Below are 17097 nucleotides of genomic sequence, written 5' to 3'. Positions count from 1 at the left end.
GATATAGACGCCGCTGGTCCCGTACCTCCCCCATTCCAGCAGCGGATCCCGGATGGGGCCGCCTCATTCTCCCGTCCTGCTGCCTGGTCTGAGTTGCGGCTTGAGACGTAACGTTTCAAGGCAGCTCAGCCATTCAGCGGCTGAGGCGCGACTCCGCTACGACCACTGAATGGCTGAGCTGCCTTGAGACGTCACATCTGAAGCCGCAGCTCAGACCAGGAAGCGGCGGCCGGACAGGAGAACGGGGCGGTGCGACCAGACGTTGAAACCGGAGCGTGACCGGCGGCTTATATATCCACCCCCTCCCCGGCCATACCCTAAGAATACACCTAGCCAGGAGTACACCTTTACGGCAGATGTGGTTGGTAAATCTACAATAACAATGTAAACCAGCCTGGTATATACATGTATACATATGTATACTAACAGAGTAAGAAGTGGAACACTAAAAGGGCAGATTAGATGTCGGCAGAAGACGACCGTCGGGTACAATTCTCTATGGGGGAGATTTATCAAACATGGTGTAAAGTGAAACTGGCTCAGTTGTCCCTAGCAACCAATCAGATTCCACCTTTCTGAGGTCAAATTCACCATGATTAACCCTCCGAGCATTACAAATAAGCTATAATGTTGCAGATAAAGCCTGTTAAGAACTTGTTTACATCAGCCATCTCAGAAGGGAGGGGGACAGAGAGAAAAGCTCACACACAGATTTTTGTGTCTTCAGCAGAAAGCAGCAGCTCAGAACTGGGGGAAGGAGACTGAATAGATAATAACAAGTATGGAAGGAATTATTAGTCTCATCATGGGCAGCAACATATGAAAAGTTTTGTGTGAGTGGAATACCCCTTTAAGACTGAAACCTGAAGACTCTTGTAGAGAGTCACACAGACAAATAGGTAACAGTATTCGTTATACAAATAAAACATGAACTTTCTATCTATAAAAGACAATGACAAGTAAGGAAGTTGTCCCTCTAACACTTTCCCTGCACTGTAGCGGCAGCACCGGATTAAGATAAACCTGTCAGTGCATTGTGGCCAGATTACTCTGTGAATAGGTTACATCCTTCCAACGTATGATTAGCAGATTCCATCCACTAATCCCAGGCGGATTATTTTCTTAAGGGAATTACGGGTCAATGATAGACTAATCTTTTAATATATTGTGTAAAAGCTCAAGGAAAAAAAAAATTGTGAATTTTTTTAGCGGCAAACAAAACCATTCGCCATGTGCAGGAGGGACGGCCATTATCATCCAACACCTCTTATCTGTGCTCGCTATTCATTGGCGATGCCCTTGAAGGTGGCGCTGCCTGCCACGATCAAAGGGAACAGGAAATTGATTTTTTTTAGGCAGTGGTGGGGACCTCTCTGATCCCATCCACAGATGGAATATTGCACATGGTGTTTATATATTGTGTGACACGGGTTAGGGACAGTCATAATGACTGCATTATAAAGTATCATAGCCAGAATACAGGATAAACAGCTAGGAATAGATTTACACCGATGACCCAATGCAGTACTATACAGTATATAGGTTGGGTATTTCATTGGTTACAAGGATAGTTCACCCAAAAATGTTCTTTTAAATTAACTGGTGCCAGAGATTTGTAATGTACTTCTATTTAAAAATCTCCAGTCTTCCAGTACTTATCAGCTCCTGTATATCCTGCAGGAAGTGGTGTATTCTCTCCATTTAGACACAGTGCTCTCTGCTGACACCTCTGTCCATGTCAGGAACTGTCCAGAGCAGGAGAGGTTTTCTATGTGGCTTTGCTGCTGCTCTGGACAGTTCCTGACATGGACAGAGGTAGCAGCAGAGAGCACTTTGTCAGACTGGAGAGAATACACCAATTCCTGCAGGACATACAGCAGCTGATAAGTACTGGAACCCTTGAGATTTTTAAATAGAAGTAAATCACAAATCTCTGGCACCAGATTTTTTTTGTGAACTACCCCTTTAAAATCAGTGTAGAACATTTATTGTATGATAATTTTTTTACAAAAAGATAAAAAAAAACTATAAAAAAAATAATATAAAACCATATGAGCAAGAGTTCTGTTAAAACAGAAAAAAATTTACCTTGTACAGTTAATAAGCACAAAAAAGGACAATGAAATTGTACGGCCTCTATACAAAACTAATAAAACGCTCCTTAGAAGAATCTTCCATTAGACAGAGGGTGGCGGATTGTAAGCTGCTTAAAAGTGCAGTTTTTTTTTTTCTTTTGCGGTCAACTTTATTACCAGCCACTATTTCATACAAATACATTTTACTGCAACAACAAAGAAACTCGGTAATCTCTGTAAAGGGATAAAACGAAAAAAAAAATCATTTCATGGGATGTGGCTGTAAAATGGTCTGATGGATGATAAGTGCACCTCTAAATATTTAAAGCTCATGAATTTCATATGGTAATTGGTGATTTCTTTCCTTTTATATATACAGAAGAACACAGTGTATCCAGTTAAAACGAGAGGTAATAATGGAAGGGATAAAGCAATGGATGCTTGTAAAATACCACGACGCATCCCGACCGCCGGTCTTGGAATCAAATGAAACAATAAGGAGAATACACAAAAAATTAATTCTGCATTTAATAAAAGTGGGGGTCCTATCAGCTCCCCATATCAGCACATGGAGAAGAGTCCCAAGCCTGAGATCTTGTGTATGGGTAGACAAGCAACAGCGACCTCCCTATGTGTTACATACAGAACCATTCAATAGAATGGCCATCCGGTAATACAATGTTTCCCCTGCAGGGGGCAATGTCTGTATGGCTGGCTGGCAAAGTCTGCTGTCTGTTGTCTCCTGCTTAATCATTCAGTGAGAAAAGTGGAAAATTATTGGTAATATATGCGGATTATAAAATAAGACTGGTAAGCTGGAACATAATAAAGAAAGCATACTTACCCATCCCTGTGCCCCAGCACAGGGAGTGCTCTACCACCCGACAGCTGCCAGATTTCATTTTCTTCTTGCTTTCTGGTACTTCATGATCTGTGGGAAAGTAACTGCTGAGAAGGCATTCCGGAGTGGAAGATGGCAGAGGAGGCTGGCAGCGATGTGGCGCTACAGGGGCACAGGGATGGGTAAGTACACATTCTTTGTTATACTGCCACAACCCCCTTGCCTACAGTGGATTTTTAGTCGTAGCGTTCTCTTCTAAGCCTTTAGGTTATTGTTGCTGAAACACGTCTTTAGGTTGAAAGATAAGTCCAGCCAGACCCATTTTTTCTAGCGAGTACTTGGGAGGGGAGATAAAAGATATAACGTGCTCTTACCTCCCCCACTCCAGCGCCACCCAGCCGCATCCTGGTCTCAGCAGGGACCCAGGTCATGATGTGTGATGTTCGCTTAGCCAGTCAGCGGCTATGATTGGATCCGGCCGCGGCCACTGAATGGCCAAGGCGGACCTTACACTTCAGGACCCGGGTTCCCACTCAGACCAAGAAGCGTCCGGGTACTAAGGACCAGGGACAGGAGCGGTGGTATGTGGCCTCCAATGCTCAAGCGGGGAAGGTGAGAGCATGTTATTTCTTTTATCCTCCCCCTCCCAGCACTTGCTAAAAGAAAATGGGTATGGTCAGACTTCTCCTTTAAAGGGGTATTCCAAAGGAAATGTAAAAAAAAGATTGAGGCACAGTCCTCATTGTTGGCAAAAGGACCTGCCTGCTTAGCCTATCATTGAATACAGGGGTGTCCCATCACCACTGACTGGCTGAGCCTAAAGCTTTATATACATTTTTTTTTCTTGAGGTTTTAAAATTTTCCATTTGACCATCTATATTATAAAGTAGTTCTGAAATCTTGCAGTTTTTATTCTGAGCTAAAAACAGGCTAACACATCCCGTTTTGTAGAGAAAACTTCTCAGCTTGTCCTCCTTATCAGATATGTCTAGAGTAATCTCTATCTGGTCCATGTGGTTGCTGTAAAGCTGGGGCTGTTAAACCTGCGATTTCCATCGTAACTGAACAGCCAAAGCCACAGGACACTCGTACAGCACAGCAGGGACAGCGTATGGTAAGGCGGCTTCAGACCACCAGGGGGTGCTCACCACAGCACACTTGAACAGCACAGCAGGGACAGCGTACAGTATGGTGGCAGGTGATGGGATAATAGCAGACTGTGTGCAGCTCTACATCTGGCGGTAGGGGAAGGTGGCAGGCGACAGGCCTCTTGATGCCTTGCCTGTACATTTGCAAGTGACAGCTGAGGGAACATCAGGGTTGGCGGCAGGTGACGGTCTTCATATCCTGCATGCAGCTGCTCTGCAAAGGACGGTAAAAGTAGGGGACAACAGTGGCGGGCTACAAAAAAAATCACAGCTGCATGTCCTGGTGTTCTGGTGTTCTGTTTGACAAAAAAGCTTCCAAACTGTGGTGTCCCACCACGGGTTTTGCTATTGGTTAAACCCTTCGCAAAAGCCTGTACTTATTGTAAGTAAGTGGTGGTGCTAGGAACTGATCCAGATTGAGTTCATAGGCTTCTAGCAACTTTGCTCTATCTCGCAGCACGGTTGTCAGCAGGAAAACCTCAGCATTCCGCTCATCCCAAGTAACAGGGTCTGGGGCTTGTGTCACCCTCCAGGACAGGTGTGCTACCATACCTGTGTGCCCAAGTGGCACTGGCGTCACGACACAACACCCTAGGGTCCGGCTACATCTCTGCCAACCACCACAGGAGTGGAGTCACACTCTATCATCTTGCAATTGACCGGTCGTACCTCCGCCGCAGTACCGCGGCTGCTCACCACACAAACTCTGCTAGGTCTTACTTTCGGGGAGACCTTATATTTATCAATTCTGCAAAACACCTAATAGATCTTATTTTCAGGGAAACCAGGTAGTTACATATAAAAAAGCTACAAGCAGAAATTTATAAGAAAAGGAAAAAAAAAGAACATGTTCCAGTATCTAAATCAAACCGGTAAAAGATAAAAAAAAATAAAATAAAATAGGTGCTACATTCGCTTTAAGGGGTTAAGTTGACATCAATGGCACATTACACACTGCAGGCCCCATAAACCCAAACTGGCACCTCAGCGCTCCCAATGACAGCGCCTTGTTTGATAGCATTTCCCGCGGTGAAATATCTAAGTGTGTGTGTTAATGCGTTTCTGAGGGACCTCGCCAACCTCAAAGGACCTTTCAAGAGACTTCTGAGAGGAAACGAGCGCAAAACCTACCGCTACCACAGGAGGAGATCTCAATTACAGACAAGTCGCTATAGGTGAGCACGTGCCGATCTTCGACATCAAAGTACGGCAAGCAGTAAAGTTGATTGGTATCCATGGCAACCAGCACCTAAGCACCCTCACAATACCGCACGGGGACTTTCATATATATGTGTTTTTTCTCCTTTTCTTCCCAGAAAAGTCATCACATTAGTGAAGCAGATGTATAATTTAATGGACTCTTATCAGGATGGATGAGACTCCCTGACAGCTGGAATGGAGCTGCCATACAAAGTTAAGGTGGAAAAAAAAAAAAAAAAAAAAAAAAACCTCCACCCTCTCAGGGCTGAAGTGAAATTCATTATGGCAGCGCATAGCGGAGAGAAAACCAAGAGCGCTCTTTATTTTTTTCCACAAAGATCCTGAAAGAGAGAGAGAGAAGCCTGAGAGCCTCTATTAAGATTAATGGCGCTGTTGCTTGGCTGCTTCCTAAAGCTCTCGGTGAGCAGACGGCCATTTGTGATGATTAAAGATTTCCACCGACGCAACCTAAAACAAAATGAAGCACTATTTATGAGCCGCCGCCAGCGAGGACGAGGCTTAAAGCCGTGAACGGAGATGGGAAACAAAAAGATGGAGTCTTAAAGAGGTTTCCCAGGTAAATGAAGCGTCCCGTCGTCTTGTGTTCTCTGTTATATCTGTATCGGGGAGAGAGGAGCGATCGGCAAGAGGGCGGCCATCATGGTGACGGCAAGGTAGCTGCCTCCATGGGAAGCATATATAGTACTGGCAGCAGGTGTTCAATATGGCCACAGAGGAAGCTGGTGACATCCAATGGACGAATGACAAAAATATGTGGACTATGCACCGCCAAAAATGTGAAAAATAATGAGATAATGGAAAATACCTGGGCCTGTGCAACATGCCAAAGATGGAAATCCACAAACAAGATGGCGACGGTCACCTGATCGGCTAAACATATCATGTGATGCCCATTGACAAACACAGAAGCCACAACAAACATGGCCGCAGACCATCAAACACCCCACTGCACATGCTCAAGTCTCGGCACATGAGAGGGTCACACGAGCTGCCGACAAGCCATGCGATACTCCTTGTCAAAAACTTTATTGACATTAACCCAATGCTACAGCTACCATTATACTTAAAATGTGTAAATCAGCAATAACAGTGGACATATCATATATACCTAAACAGATACCTTCATGTAAATTAGATGTGTGAACGTGTGTGGAAACCATATATTGCCCCTCAAACAGGTGCACCAAGCTCTGATGAGCAAATAAAAGTTGTACTAACACATACAAGTGTGTGAATATGGCCCAATTGGTCATAGGAGAGGTTTTCTATGGAGATTTGCTGCTGCTCCTGTTCCTGACATGGACAGAGGTGGCAGTAGAGAGCACTGTGTCACAATGGTAAGAATACACCACTTCCTGCAGGACATACAGTAGCTGATAAGTACTGGAACACTGGAGATTTTTTTAACAGAAGTAACTTTCTGGTAATAAATTATTTTAAAAAAAAAAAATCTTTTTTTTTGCTGGAGTATCCCTTTAAAGTCATCTAGTTATTAAAAATTAGAGGACAAGTCATTTATTCATTAATTGGATTGTAGACATCCACCTGCCAGTCCACTGAAACAAAGACACTACACTACAGCTTCCTCCAGACATCCATGTCACTTACCTGTGTCCGGGGAGATACATGACAGAGGAAACCCCCTGAGAATAGAAAGATCCAAAGTTGAAGCTGTGGCTCTCCTGATAGCTGTGATTGGCTCCAACACTGAAGAGATAGGAAAAACAACGGACAAATATAACGATTACCTTAGAGAATGTACATACTATACAATACAATACTATTACTACCTGGTACTCCACAGTGATTGTATGAAGAGACCGTCACTGTGTATTGGGAAACTAGAATAAGGAAATTCTTCGGACATGGACTGTGATAACTACCAGGAACCATGTATACATCAATGGGTGGCATATACTCAGCAGGTTGCATGCAGTCAGCTTAGCCTCTCTAATAGTGCCTTTAAATGTAGTGGGCGCTTAAAGGGGTTGTCCAGCCAAAATCTTTTTCTTTCAAATCAACTGGTGTCAGAAAGTTATACAGACTTGTAATTTACTTCTATTAAAAAATCTCAAGTCTTCTCATACTTATTAGCTCTTATATGTCCTGCAGGAAATGTTTTATTTCCAGTGTGACACAGTGCTCTCTGCTGCCATCTCTGTCCATGTCAGAAACTGTCCAGAGGTCTTCTATGGGGATTTGCTCCTGCTCTGGACAGTTCCTGACATGGACAGAGGTGGCAGCAGAGAGCACTGTGTCAGACTGGAAAGAATACACCACTTCCTGCAGGACATACAGCAGCTGGTAAGTACTGGAAGACTGGAGATTTGTAAATAGAAGTAAATTACAAATCTGTATAACTCTCTGACACCTGTTGATTTGAAAGAAAACATTTTTCACCAGAGAACTTCTTTAACATGTATCCCCTATACATGTCTGATCACAGTGGGTTTGACCACTATGATAACGAAAAAAACATAAAGAGCGGAATTCTCAGGCATCACCCATAGGCAATGAATGGAGCAGCAGTACCCACACTCCATTCTGACAGGAGACTCGGGAACAAATCCTCACAATTGCAAATTAACACTCAGACTCCCTGTGGGTCAGGGATAACTGTCTATGATCAGACAATCCCCTTACAAACTGCAATGAAGGTTCAGTAATCTGTTTGTTGGGATCTTAGATGTGCCCAGCACAGATGGTAAAGGGGTATGTCACCCTAATATACCTTTTGATATGTTGCTGTCTATGGTGAGACTAACAATTCCTTCCATACTTGTTATTATCCATTCAGTCGCCTTCCCCCAGTTCTAAGCTGATGCTTTCTGCTGAAGACACAAAAATCTGTGTGTGAGCTTTTTTTCTCTGTCTCCCCCTCCTCCCTTCTGAGACGGCTTATATAAACAAGTCCCTGGCAGACTTTATCTGCAGTTTTGTAGCTTTTTTGTAATGCTGGGGGGATTAATCCAAGTTGCTAATAAACTCACTGTGATTAACCCAGCCAGCATTACAAAGCAGCTACAAAGTTGCAGATACAGCCAGGCAGGGACTTGTTTACATCAGCTGTCTCAGAAGGGAGAGGGGAAGAGAGGGAGACAGAGAGAAAAGCTAACACACAGATTTTTGTGTTTTCAGCCAAAAGCAGCAGCTGAGAACTGGGGGAAGGAGACTGAATAGATAATAACAAGTATGGAAGGAATTGTTAGTCTCGCCATGGGCAGCAACATATCAAAAGTTATGTCTGAGTGGAATACCCCTTTAAGACAAAAATATACAAGGAATACACGAACAGTAACCCGTACAAAGGAAACAGAAGTGAATGGCTCCGCTCTGAAACACACTGTAACAAACCTACCTCACCAGATAACTTCTCAGCTGCCCCCGGTAATTGATGACCAGGAGTTCGGCTGACCACTGTGTGCTGGCTTTATACTCCAGGAAGATCAGACCGGCGACAGCATAACTCATGTCCCCGGGGAAGCTGGCCTGCTGTGGAGGGAAGAAGAAAGAAACCTGAGTCAGGCCGATTTATTTCCAGATCAATTCTCATTAGCTGTATGTATTTAAAGCAAGACAAAACCAAAAAATCTATTTTCCACTTCCACGGACCGATGAAGTTGCTGAACTAGAACATGAAACGGCATTCTGGCAAACTCAGATTTTTATGGGATGAATATAAAAAACGTGTTATGAAGGATTATGAGCGTCTAAGGGCTGAACTGAATTCTATTAAGAAAAAGCACCCCAGCTTAAAGGAGTATTCCGGAAAATTAAAAAATATATATTGTTGATCATTTAAATTTATTGAAGAAAAGTAATAAAAAAAATAAAAAAAACATTTACACTAAGTGGCAGTGAAAAGAGGCCTCTCTGCTGTCCCCAATGGTGGTGACAGGAATTGCAGAGCTGAATTAGGGCCCTATTCCACTGGATGATTATCGTTCGCATAATTGTTAACCCTAAACGATCCAAATGATCGCTATTGCGAAAGACCTGAAATCGTTCACCCATTTACATGGAACGATAATCGTTACTTGTGATCGTTCTTGAGTTCTTCTTGTCGTTGCTATTGCGTTCGTCACTACTGCCAAATACCGAATACGTCTTATTCAATGCGAACGAGCAACGATAAAAATAGGTTCAGGTCTTACTGAACGATCAACGATTTCTCACTTGGTCGTTAATCGTTAACTGCTATTCAACCGAACGATTATCTTTAAGATTCGAACGACTTAACGATAATCTGAACAATAATCGTCCCGTGGAATAGGGCCCTTACACTAGACAAGGGGAGGCTCAGTATTGTTAGTGATGAATACAGCGATATCTATGGGCTGTATTACACAGGTCGATTATCCTTTAAAAAAACGTTAGATCGTTCGGATTTAAACAACTGTTTCGAGTAATAGCAGGCAACGATTAAACAACAAGAAATCGTTGAACGTTTAATAGAATCTGGACATATTTTCATTGTTGATCATTCACAAATCGTACGAACATCATTCGGTGTAGTAACACTTAGTTCTCTGGTCTATTAGAAAGGAAAAACCAAACGCAAGAACGAACGTAAGTAACGATCGTCGTCCTGTGCAATAGGGTGAACGATTTAAGATTGTTTGTCATAGCGGTCGTTTATCGTTAATCGTCGAAAAATCGTCCCATGTAATACCACTCTAACTGTAGAAACCAAGGCTTGAACGACCCTGCAGTTCCCAACACAGCCACAGGGGGCAGCAGAGGGGCCATGTTGCCTCTTACTATAAATATTAATAAAACAAACAATTTACATTTTACTTAGCAGTGTTATATTACAAAGCTAAATAACTTTTTCAATCGACCCAATATACTAAAGCTAGACAGAGACTAAGCCCCTTCTGTGTTGTTGGGCTGTGCGGTTTCTTTATTATTCCTATTGAAAATGTATAAGTAAATTGACAACTGGGTGTGACTAGTTGGGTGTTTCCCATACTTCATGTCCATTCTGAGCAGTATAGGAACATACCATCAAGGGGGTCCAACCACCAAGACCCCCAGAAGTCCTAAGAACAAAAGGTCCCACATTGTGAATAGAGTGCTAGTGTGGTCACTGTATTCACTGCTATGAGACTGATTGAGATCACGCTCCACTATCATTGTATGACCCAGATCAGTCAGTCAATGATAGGCTGATCTGGCGCACTACAGCTCCTTTTACAAAGGGCACAGAGGACCTCCATTCATGAGATTCTTGGGCGTCCCTAAGGGGCCCCCCCATCACACACATAGGTAGGTAACCAATTTAAAGTGACAGGTACACTTTAAATTATTTGTATTAATACAGATAAGAATATGGATATACAGCGAGAGCTCGGATACATAACCCGACAAGCAGTGACCTCTATCATACCCTTTAAGACCAACTTCAAGAAAAGAACAAAAATCCACATAAAAGGGGAGAGTTCCTGCATTTAGCTCAGTTCCGAGCCTTGAAAGACAGAAGCCCCTTTTTCATCTCGAGTTTCCTCTCTCCCTCATCTCACATATTGTACAGAAACAAAGGATCAGACACTCTGGATCTGCTGCTTGTGCACTTAGGATCTCTTTGTTGAACGTACAGTAAAACCTCGGTTCCCGAACCCCTCGGAGTTCAAACAATTTGGTTTTCGAACTAAATTTCCCCCTGAAGTTTTGCTCGGTATCTGAACAAAACCAGGGGGATAACTCAACTGATGTTCTGCTGACAGTTAGAGGTGTTCGGGAACAGTGAGAGGCAGGAGCGGGCGGCTATTTAAACTTGCCGTTGTGCTCCTGCTCCAATCAGCTGCGGGGGACACCCTGTATAGAAGTGGGGAATCCCATGGGATTCCCCACTTCTATACAGGGTGTCCCCCGCAGCTGAGAGGAGCAGGAGCACGGCGCCAAGTTTAAATAGCCGCCCGCTCCTGCCTCTCACTGTTGCAGGGGATGTGTAGTGTTTTTGCACTCTGTGGGCCGGGTGATCTGCACCTGACCAACGGAGTGTAAAAACCAATTAACCACATTTACATTGTTCCCTATGGGAACTTACAGCTCGGTTCTCGAACTGCTCGGTTCTGGAACAGCCTTCCAGAACCAATTATGTTCAAAAACCGAGGTACCACTGTATACTCAATGCCAATAAACTTTGTGGTAAAAGAAATACAATTAAAAAAATTATATATATATATATATATATATATATATATATATATATATATATATATATATATATGTATCTATCTCAGTAAAGATTCACATACCGGAGGGATGACAAAAAGTTCACTCCCCATGAGATCAAACAGTCGGACGGTCCCGGTGCTCTCGGCATAGGCCACTAAGGTGCAGTCGTGACTCCACGCCACACATCTCCACTGAGGGTTGGGATCTTTAGGAACTGCATAAGAGGGGGGGGGGGGAAACACAATTTTTAATAAAGGGGAACCACAACCATAAAGATTTATCACTTCTCATGTATTAAGAATAGAGGGGTCCAACTGCGGAAACCCCCATCTGACATTTAGCTGTTTCAATAAGTCTCACACAGTATATAGGGAGTACAAAGGGGTACATTTTTTTTCTTTCAAATCAACTGGTTTCAGAAAAATATACTGATTTGTAAATTACTTCTATTTAAAAATTTTCAATCGGTCCAGTAGTTATCAGCTGCTGTATGTCCTGCAGGAAGTGGTGCATTCTCTCCAGTCTGACACAGTGCTCTCTGCTGCCACCTCTGTCCATGTCAGGAACTGTCCAGAGCAGCAGCAAATCCCCGTAGAAAACCTTTCCTGTTAAACCTCTCCTCCTCTCCAATTATTAGTTGGCAGAACTTCTCACATGATGCCTACCTAAAGGTGTGGAATCCTTGGATAGCCCTATTGAAACATAACCAATCCTAAGTAGTATGTTTTATAATATACAATACATATCTGTATATGGATATTTTACTTTCACATTTAAATTTTTGTTCTTGAGTCTTCGATATGGTGGGAGGCAGGACTCCCTCCTCCTCCCCCCCCCCCTCACTTCTCCTCTGTTTCCTATCCTCCCCACCATGGTTCTATTGGTTCGTGCCACCCCCCCCCCCTCCCTCTCTATATTTTATATCTAGAAAAGACTTATGACTCTGTAACTTATATCTACATTATGTATTATAGTATGTACAGTTTTGCACTGAATCTCTAATGGGGTCCCGACCCAATTTTTCCCCCCCTCTTTTCTTTCTGTATTCTCTAAAGTATTGTTGTAAAAACTAAAAAACTTCAATAAATAAAGATTGAAAAGAAAACCTCTCCTGTTCTCCAGACTGAAAAAATACACCACTTCCTTGGAAGACTTGAGATTTTTAAATAGAAATACATTACAAATCTGTATAACTTTCTGATACCAGTTGATTTTAATGAAGATTTTGTCTTGAGTACCCCTTTTGGTTGTATGTGGTATTGCAACTTGGCTCTATTCAATTCACTAGACTGAGCGGCGATTTCACATTAACTGTAGACATGGTGAATGCTATTTCTTTTGGCAAAACGATGGTCAAAACTGGTAGAAACCGTAGACCACATCGTAAGTCAATGGGATGTACCGGACCCAGCATGTATTGACGTTACCCGGAATGCCCCTTTAAAAAGGATTTTTTTTTTCTTTTGCTGCATGAATAAAGAATAAAAGAGCAGAAAAGATTGAGCACAGCGGGTCCATACTGTATAATCACTCACCTTGACATTTTCCTATAACTGAGCCAAAGTCGTCTTTCGCAGACCTGGATTCCGCAAGAAACAGAATACAAAAGGGAAATTAAATCCTGATCACTATAAGAGAATGATGAATTTTTGCAAAACACGCACCTTAGATATGTAACCATCAGTAATAGGAGGACGGGGAGGAATAAAAACGGGGAGGATAGTCAGGAGAATAGGGGAATAAAAGCCTTTAAAGTGTCACTGTTGGTTCAATTTTTTTTGCAGAAATCAATAGTACAGGCGATTTTTAGAAAAGTTGTAATTGGGTTTATTAGCCGAAAAAAATGCATTTTTATCATGAAAAAGCAGTTTGAATCTCTCCCCCCGTCTTTATTGTTCTCTATGAAGAGGGGAGGGGTGGAGGGAGATGAGGCAGCAAAACAGGACAACAAAAAGTTAATTTACAGCTACATCAGCGGGCTCTCTCCTCTGAAGTCAGCACTGACCTCTATGACCTCTGAATACTGGCTTTTATACAGCTCCCGCTGTGTAATCATTTGTTCTCTACTGGCAGCTAATCTCCCTCCTCCCCCCTCCCCTCTCCGTAGGTTACACAGGGCCCGGCTGATGTACAAGAGTCAAGATTTCCTGATAATGATCAGTGGATGAAACAGGGGGGGGGGGGCCTGGGGAAAGTCTTTTTGAATGCAGATAATGGCATATTTGCCTAAAAAACCTAATTACAAAAGTTTCTTAATATGGCCTGTACTATTGATTTCTGCAAAAAAAAATAAAAAATACAACAGTGACACTAAGTGATCAGTTCAGAAAATATAAGATTCCTTATGTTACATGTGCAGCACAATGCAAATTATCTCATGGACCCAGATGGGGAAAAGAACAATGGGGGAGGTTTAACCGTTAACCGGTGCAAAAAGAAAAAGTTAAGGAGGGGCCTTTAGGAAAGAATGTCAGATTTTATTTTACAAAAAAGGAGACACAAGTGGATTGATAGTTCAATACAACAAAAGAAATGGTAGTGCAATATTAATACTCTAGCGGACAAAGTAAGTTATACAGATTTATATATCACTCCAGTCTTCCAGTACTTATCAGCTGCTGTATGTCCTGCAGGAAGTGGTGTATTCTCTCCAGTCTGACACAGTGCTCTCTGCTGCCACCTCTGTCCATGTCAGGAACTGTCCACAGCAGCAGCAAATCCCTATAGAAAACCTCTCCTGCTCCTTAGACTGGAAAGAATACGCCACTTCCTGCAGGACATACAGCAGCTGATAGAAGTAAATAGATGTATTACAAATCTATATAATTTTCTGGCACCAGTTAGTTTGAAAGAACTTTTTTTTTCCGCTGGAGAACCCCTTTAAATACAAATGTAATACAAATTTATTGCGGATTACTTTTTTTGGGAAACGTGGACAAAAAATTGCGGACAACATACTGAGGTGTGAAAGGTGCCTTACACTCGCCGATCACCCCCTTCACTGCTATTTGTTCAAATCCAGTATCAAAAATACACAATTTCTATCAGTCTTGGAAGGTTTTTTCCATCTGTAACCCTCCCTCTATACCCCAGGCCACAGTCCACAATGTGTAAGGAATCAATCCATCCTCCCATACCTATCCATACTCCACACCATACGTCTTGCACTATTTAAAGTAGAAGTCCGGCGAAAATTTTTATTAAAGTATTGTATTGCCCCCCCAAGTGTTATACAAATCACCAATATACACTTATTACAGGAAATGCTTATAAAGGCCTTTTTTCGTGCACTTACTACTGCATCAAGGCTTCACTTCCTGGATAACATGGTGATGTCACTTCCTGGATAACATGGTGATGTCACTTCCTGGATAACATGGTGATGTCACTTCCTGGATAACATGGTGATGTCACTTCCTGGATAACATGGTGATGTCACTTCCTGGATAACATGGTGACGCCACTTCCTGGATAACATGGTGATGTCACTTCCTGGAAAACATGGTGATGTCACTTCCTAGAGATGATGTCACGACCCGACTCCCAGAGCTGTGCAGCTGTGGCTGCTGGAGAGGATGATGGTAGAGGGATGCTCAGTGTCCCTCCAGTGCCCTGTGTCACTCAGTGTCCCCCTGCCATCATCCTCTCCAGCAGCGACAGCCTGCACAGCTCTGGGAGTCGGGTCGTGACATCACCATGTTATCCAGGAAGTGACTAGAGATAAGCGAACCTTTCGGACTTTTGGTCCGAAAGCAGTTCGCTCGATCGTGATGTCTGTGATCCCGGGTGCATAGTTGCGATCCCGGGAATCCGCGGCCAGAATATTCCAGGGAATCGATCTGGAATTCCCTGGAATCTCCTGGCCGCATAATCCCGGGATCACAGGCATCACGATCGAGCGCAGTATGCGCATCTCTAGAAGTGACATCACCAAGTTATCCAGGAAGTGACATCACCATGTTATCTAGGAAGTGAAGCCTCGGTGCAGTAGTAAGTGCAGGGAAAAAAATAAGCATTTCCCGTAATAAGTGTATATTGGTGATTTGTGTAACTTTTGGGGGGCAGTACGATACTTTTATAAAAATCTTCACTGGACTTCTCCTTTAAGTACGATTAGTAACTCACCTAATTTCGATGCACTGGTCCTGAACCGCTGCCAGAAGCTTTCCATTACTGGAAGAAAAGCGAGGAGAAAAACACAGAAATGATTATTGTGCTATTAAGTAGTTATGAAAAGCGGCAATTATGGAGATGTATTCTGTCTGCTGGTACTTCATCTCTCCTATGTTACTCATGAATCTTCTTACCCACTAGGTCCCAGTGTACACATTGCCATCGCCAGGGTCTCTTAAAAAGGCTCCAACTGTGAATTGTTTCACTGATTCGCAATGATCTAGAGGACGGCAGCACGAGCCACACGGATATCCATACAAAGCAGACATGTTACAGACTACAGAGTTTTCTACTTACATCACATGTCATTTAAAGGGGTAGTTCCCAAAAAAAGTCTTTAAAATCAACTGGTGCCAGAAAGTACCAAAGATTTGTCATTTCCTTCTAATAAAAAATTCAACAAGTTTTCCAGTACTTATCAGCTGCTGTATGTCCTGCAGGAAGTGGTGTTTTATTTCCAGTCTGACATGGTGCTCTGTCCATGTGAGGAACTGCCCACAGAAAACCTCTCCTGCTCTCCAGACAGGAAAAAATACACCACTTCCTGCAGGACATACAGCAGCTGATAAGTACTGGAAAACTTTTAAATTGAAGTAAATTAAAACTCTCTGGCAGCAGTTAAAAATAAATTCTTTTTGGTGAACAACACCTTTAACTCCTTCAGAACCAGCCTGACATATCTGAGGAATTCTTTTATTTTTGTGGCGTTGCATTCTGGAAGCTAATTCCACTGATAAAGAGTGTGTATTATGTGGGCAAGTTGTATTTTCTAGTCTGACTATTCATATAATGTCAGCATATCTAATGCAAAAAAGTTTGGGGTCCTCCAGAGTTAGAGACATTCCATAAAGTCACACTTCACTGCGCCATATGTCTCCATCAGCTCCCATAGAGGATGATCTCTGTGATGGTGTGCATGCAGGACCGCTGCTTTCTTCTGACAGTAGACTCAGGTTCTTATTCACAATATCCAACTTCTAGGACCCCACCAATATCTCTGGGAGATTTGGGTGCCTATTTTTTTTAGATCATGGTGGTGGGGGTCTCAGCAATCGATCCTGAGAATAGGAGATAATTTGGGTAGCGATACCTCTAAAAGCTTTGGTTTTGTGCAAACCCGATTGATCGGAATTCGATGATTGGTGACTGCAGAAGTTGGATGCAAGCCTAGAGAGTCCTGGAAAACATGGCTACAACCTACGGCTGTGTCCATATTTTCCAGGACTCCTTAGGGCTTCATCCAACTTCTGAAGCCACCAGTAATCAAATGGCAAACAATCAGATTCGGATGAACCCAAGCGTGATAAAGGTTCACTTATCTCTACTAAGGTGGGATAACCCCTTTAAGTCAGAACTCCCTACAAGGGGACTTGAAAGTTTTTTTTAAAAAACAGACAAGCCTTAAAATAGTATGTAGGATGATGTGAAATTTAACTGACATTGCTAAAAACAAAACAAA

General features: G+C 42.8%; 1 protein-coding gene across 2 annotated transcripts in view; it reads right to left on the bottom strand.

The window, feature by feature from the left end:
- The window catches only part of NBAS (NBAS subunit of NRZ tethering complex), a 445751-nt gene that overhangs the window by 414354 nt on the left and 14300 nt on the right, over positions 1–17097 (bottom strand). For both annotated transcript variants that reach the window (XM_069973153.1, XM_069973154.1), the window contains exons 5-9: positions 15591–15638; positions 13001–13044; positions 11546–11679; positions 8644–8777; positions 6894–6992 (exon numbers count right to left, since the gene is read on the bottom strand). In XM_069973153.1, coding sequence (XP_069829254.1) covers positions 6894–6992; positions 8644–8777; positions 11546–11679; positions 13001–13044; positions 15591–15638 — 459 coding nt within the window. The remainder of the gene's footprint in view (positions 1–6893; positions 6993–8643; positions 8778–11545; positions 11680–13000; positions 13045–15590; positions 15639–17097) is intronic.

This window comes from Dendropsophus ebraccatus, chromosome 6, assembly GCF_027789765.1.
Source record: "Dendropsophus ebraccatus isolate aDenEbr1 chromosome 6, aDenEbr1.pat, whole genome shotgun sequence".
Lineage (NCBI taxonomy): Eukaryota > Metazoa > Chordata > Amphibia > Anura > Hylidae > Dendropsophus > Dendropsophus ebraccatus.
This window is presented reverse-complemented; position numbering and strand designations above follow the sequence as displayed.